This window comes from Mandrillus leucophaeus, unplaced genomic scaffold (assembly GCF_000951045.1).
Source record: "Mandrillus leucophaeus isolate KB7577 unplaced genomic scaffold, Mleu.le_1.0 Scaffold35, whole genome shotgun sequence".
NCBI lineage: Eukaryota > Metazoa > Chordata > Mammalia > Primates > Cercopithecidae > Mandrillus > Mandrillus leucophaeus.
The window spans coordinates 1451935-1457314 of NW_012103698.1; the positions used below are offsets into that span (position 1 = coordinate 1451935).

At 37.2% G+C, this 5380-nt stretch overlaps 1 protein-coding gene across 3 annotated transcripts in view; it reads left to right on the forward strand.

Moving 5' to 3' along the window:
- TMEM87A (transmembrane protein 87A) overlaps positions 1–5380 on the forward strand; it is a 66402-nt gene that overhangs the window by 28277 nt on the left and 32745 nt on the right. For all 3 annotated transcript variants that reach the window (XM_011989250.1, XM_011989251.1, XM_011989252.1), the window contains one exon: positions 3659–3776. In XM_011989250.1, the coding sequence (XP_011844640.1) occupies positions 3659–3776 (118 nt within the window). The remainder of the gene's footprint in view (positions 1–3658; positions 3777–5380) is intronic.

The following is a 5380-nucleotide window of genomic DNA, read 5'->3' on the forward strand; positions in this document are numbered from 1 at the left end:
TGACAAAAACAAGAAATGGGGAAAGGATTACCTATATAATAAATGGTGCTGGGAAAACTGGCTAGCCATATGTAGAAAGCTGAAACTGGATCCCTTCCTTACACCTTATACAAAAATTAATTCAAGATGGATTAAAGACTTAAATGTGTGACCTAAAACCATAAAAACCCTAGAAGATAACCTAGGCAATACCATTCAGGACAGAGGCATGGGCAAGGACTTCATAACTAAAACACCAAAAGCAATGGCAACAAAAGCCAAAATAAATCGGATCTAATTAAACTAACGAACTTCTGCACAACAAAAGAAACTGCCATCAGAGTGAACAGGCAACCTGCAGAATAGGAGAAAATTTTTGCAATCTACCCATCTGACCAAGGGCTAATATCCAGAATCTACAAAGAACTCAAATTTACATGAAAAAATCAACCCCATCAAAAAGTGGGCAAAGGATATGAACAGACACTTTTCAAAAGAAGACATTTATGCAGCCAACAGACACATGAAAAAATGCTCATCATCACTGGTCATCAGAGAAATGCAAATCAAAACCACAGTGTAATACCATCTCACACCAGTTAGAATGGTGATCATTGAAAAGTCAGGAAACAACAGATGCTGGAGAGGAAGTGGAGAAATAGGAACACTTTTACACTGTTGGTGGTAGTGTAAACTAGTTCAACCATTGTGGAAGACAATGTGGCGATTCCTCAAGGATCTAGAACTAGAAATAGCATTTGACCCAGCCATCCCATTACTGGGTATATACCCAAAGAATTATAAATCATGCTGCTATAAAGACACATGCACACGTATGTTTATTGCGACACTATTCACAACAGCGAAGACTAGGAACCAACCCAAATGTCCATCAATGAGAGACTGGATTAAGAAAATGTGGCACATATACATCATGGAATACTATGCAGCCATAAAAAAGGATGAGCTTGTGTCCTTTATAGGGACGTGGATGAAGCTGGAAACCATCATTCTGAGCAAACTATCACAAGGACAGAAAACCAGATACCGCATATTGTCATTCATAGGTGGGAACTGAACAGTGAGAATACTTGGACACAGGGCGGGGAACATCACACACTGGGGCCTGTCGTCAGGTGGAGGAATGGGGGAGGGATTGCATTAGGAGAAATAACTAATATAAATGATGAGTCAATGGGTGCAGCAAACCAACATGGTACATGTATACATATGTAACAAACCTGCACTTTGTGCACACGTACCCTAGAATTTAAACTATAATAAAAAACAACAACAGCAACAACTTGGGTCTCAGTACTTAGAAAACAACCATGATCAATAAAATAAACATTTGCCAATTCCTTCAACTCAAAAAAAAAAAAAAAAAGAATGACGCACTGATACATACAACAATATAGATGAACCCTGAAAACATGTTAAGTGAGAGAAGCCGGACACATTTATATGAAATGACCGTAATAGATGACTCCATGGAGACAGGAGGTAAATAAGTGAGAGGAGGAAGAAATGGGGAGCTACCTGCTTAATGAATACAGGGTCTCCTTTTCGGTTGATGAAAATGTTTTAGAACTAGATAGAGGTGATATTTGCACATCATTGTGCTTCTACCACATATCACTGATTTATACACATTAAAATTGTGAATTTTATGTAAAATTTAGTTTACAAAGGAGTTAATAATACCACCTATCTGATAGGGCTGCTTTGAGGATTTAAAAATGTAATAAATGGGCCGGGCACAGTGGCTCACACCTTAATCCCAGCACTTAGGGAGGGCAAGGTGGTGGATCACCTGAGGTCAAGAGTTCGAGACCAGGCTGGCCAACATGGTGAAACCCTGTGTCTACCAAAAATACAAAAAGAAAAAAAAAAAAATTAAATTAGCCTGGTGTGGTGTCATGCGCCTGTAATCCCAGCTACTTGCGAGGCTGAGGCAGGAGAATTCTAGAACCCGGGAGGTGGAGGTCACAGTGAGCCAAGATCGCACTGCTGTACTCCAGCCTGGGCAATGGAGCGAGACTCTGCCTCAAAAAAAAAAAAAAAGTAATGTCAGATGCCTAACAGAGTTATCTGGCATATAAATGTTATTTTTACAGGGTCAAAATCTCTGCATTCCAGAGTTAAATGTAAACTTTCTCAAATTCTGGAATATGAGAATTGATCAATTTATTTTGGAATTTGTAAAAGGTGGTTTATAGACATATATGATTAATAGAGCAGGTTATTACACCAGCGTTTTATAGGCTGATGAGTAAGTTCAGGAAAAGTTCTGTAATTATGGCTAATCAGACATGTATTACCCATAACTTTGAAACTGTAAAGTTTTCTCACAAATTGGTCCTGAGTCTCATCGGAGACTAGTAGGTGGGGATAAATCAAGGTATGATTAGGAAGGCATTTATGTTCTTATGTTTTACTAAGATAACCTAGTAAATAGATAATCTGGAGAATTGTTTAGTCGTCTTTGTTTGACGTGGATTTTTTTCATGGAATATAATTTTTGAACTATGTTAGCCTTTTCTTGGTTGTAGGGTATTTTAACCATTTGAGAACTGTGGCTCCAAAGGAAAATGCGTAAACATACAAAACCAGCTATTCGTTTTGAGGGGTTTGCAGATCATAGAAGCTTACCCAGAGATCTCTGGGTAAACGTTTCTCCTTTTAAGACCAAGTGGTAATAAATTGCAATTCCAAGGAAGAAGAAACCAGTTATTTTCTGTGTTCATCTTTATCATTATATCTTAGTCTTCTGTTTGTGAAGACTCTAGTCTATGTGGAAAGCAAGAGTCACTACTCCTCAAAGTCAAGGACTTGGACACTGTTAATTTGTCTTCTTTGACTTTGAGGGGTAGTGACTCTTGCTTACCACATAGACTAGCCCAAGGTTGAATTTCGGTATAAATGTGAGACCGTGTCAGCAGAAATTCTGATATTCTTGGGAAGCATGTTGAACAAAGGGAATTATTCAGGAATTGGCGATTAGAATTCATTTTACTGATACCATCATTAATTTTTGTTTAAGGTGATTTAAATAATTCTTTATTTAAATTCCTTTGTAATGTCTGCATAAAACACAAACTAGTATCCTACTATGGCTTAGTTAAACAAAGATTAAATTTAGTGATTTTAGTTGGGGTTTTCCTCGTTAAAAAAATACCTTAAATGTGATTTTTGTGTACAAGACTTGCGGTATCTTGCCTTTTAGTAATTCATAATCCAGCCTACTTTATGCAGTATTATTCATAATCTAGCCTACTTTATGCAGTATTATTTATAATCTAGCCTACTTTATGTAGTATTCATAATCCAGCCTATTTTATGCAGTATGCATAATCTAGCCTACTTTATGCAGTATTATTCATAATCTAGCCTACTTTATGTAGTATTATTCATAATCTAGCCTACTTTATGCAGTATTATTCATAATCTAGCCTACTTTATGCAGTATTATTCATAATCTAGCCTACTTTATGTAGTATTCATAATCTAGCCTACTTTAGGCTTGTTTGGTTTGTTGTGCCTATTGTTTCAATGAATGAAAGAGAAGGACTTTATCATATTTCTGGGCACATTCTGGAGCAAAATTTGCATATTGTATTATTAGTTTGTGCTCTTAATTCTTAAGATTTACAGATGTGATGCCCTTTTCCCTCTCTAGGCAATGCATGAACCATTGCAAACTTGGCAAGATGCACCATACATTTTTATTGTACATATTGGCATTTCATCCTCAAAGGAATCATCAAAAGAAAATTCACTGAGTAATCTTTTTACCAGTAAGTTCAGTGTTTGTTTGTTTTTTAATGGTTATGTTATTATCTGGTTATGTCATTCATGTACTTTACATATGCTTTTTTATTAGGTATTACAGATATCAGATTTCTTTTTCCTTCATTTGGTACTCCTGCTTTTAAAATTTTTAGTTAGTAACATGTTTTCAGTATTCTGAACTAGAATTATCAAAACTTGGTCACCAAGCTAGAGATCAGGAAATTTTAAATTAATGTTGGCCAGGTGCGGTGGCTCATGCCTGTAATCCCAGCACTTTGGGAGGCCGAGGCAGGCAGATGACGTGAGGTCGGGAGTTCAAGACCAGCCTGACCAACATGGAGAAACCCCGTCTCTACTAAAAATACAAAATTAGCTGGGTGTGGTGGCACATGCCTGTAATCCCAGCTACTCAGGAGGCTGTGGCAGGAGAATTGCTTGAACCCGGGAGATGGAAGTTGCGGGAGCTGAGATTGCACCATTGCACTCCAGCCTGGGCAACAAGAATGAAACTCCGTCTCAAAAAAAAAAGAAAAAATTAACATTGGTAGTTTTTAGTGTCTCAAGAATTTAAGTGTTCTCCTTTCCAGGGTTGCTGCCTAGTTTCATAGAGTCATCATCTCTTACCTGGAATTTGCAAGAACTTCCTAACTGGTCTTATTTCCTGTGGTTTCCCCTTTGTTTCATCTTTGTATTTTTGCAATTTCCTTTCCTACCCTGCTTTCTTAAGCAGAATATGGAATACAAACAATGATGGCAGCCACCATTACTTCGCTCCTGACTTTACTGGCTGTATTGGTATATTTCATCATTAAGTACTATGTTTACTGTAGAACTTTTGAAATATTCTTTATTTGGTTAAGGATGTTCCTTTCTATTCCTAGTTTAATGAGAGTAGTTTGTTAAAAAAAAAAGTTAAGAATGAATATTTAGCTTTATCAAATAGTTTAATTGTACTGATTTAAATGATCATATGGGCTTTCTCATTTAATAAGGTAATGTCATACATTAAATTAACTGATATTCTAACATTAAATCATTGTTGAACTTCTGGGATACCACTACTTGGTTTTGACACACACACACACACATATTCCCTCTGTCTCTCTCTTTCTCTTCCTCCCTCCCTCCCTCTTCCTCTCTCCCTGCCCCTCTCCCCCTCACTCATACATGTGTATCCTCCTGTCTCTTTAGGCCTATGACTTAATGGATTATAGTTTCAAGGCACAGTTACTAGTGTTCATTTTCAACCTTCTTTCTTTGAAAATGTTGGAAGAGAAGCTGTATTCCACCCTACTTCAGCTTCTTCATGCATCCAGCCTGGCTCTAGTCCCTCTTCTTTTTCTTTGAAACCTGCTAGCTTCAGTGATCCCATAGGAACTCTACTTCCAACTACCATAGATCCCATAGGGACAGCACTTCCAACTACCATAGCCTGCTTTTGGTCCAAGAGCCCAGCATGATCACGGAGTCAGCCTCATGCACTGTTCTGAGTTTCTGTTTTGATTCTTGGAAATGTCTGTCTTGTTTTTGAGCTTATATCCTTTTTTGTTTTGTTTTTTTTTTTCTTTCTTTTTTTTTTTTTTTTTTTTTTGAGACAGAGTCTCTCTCT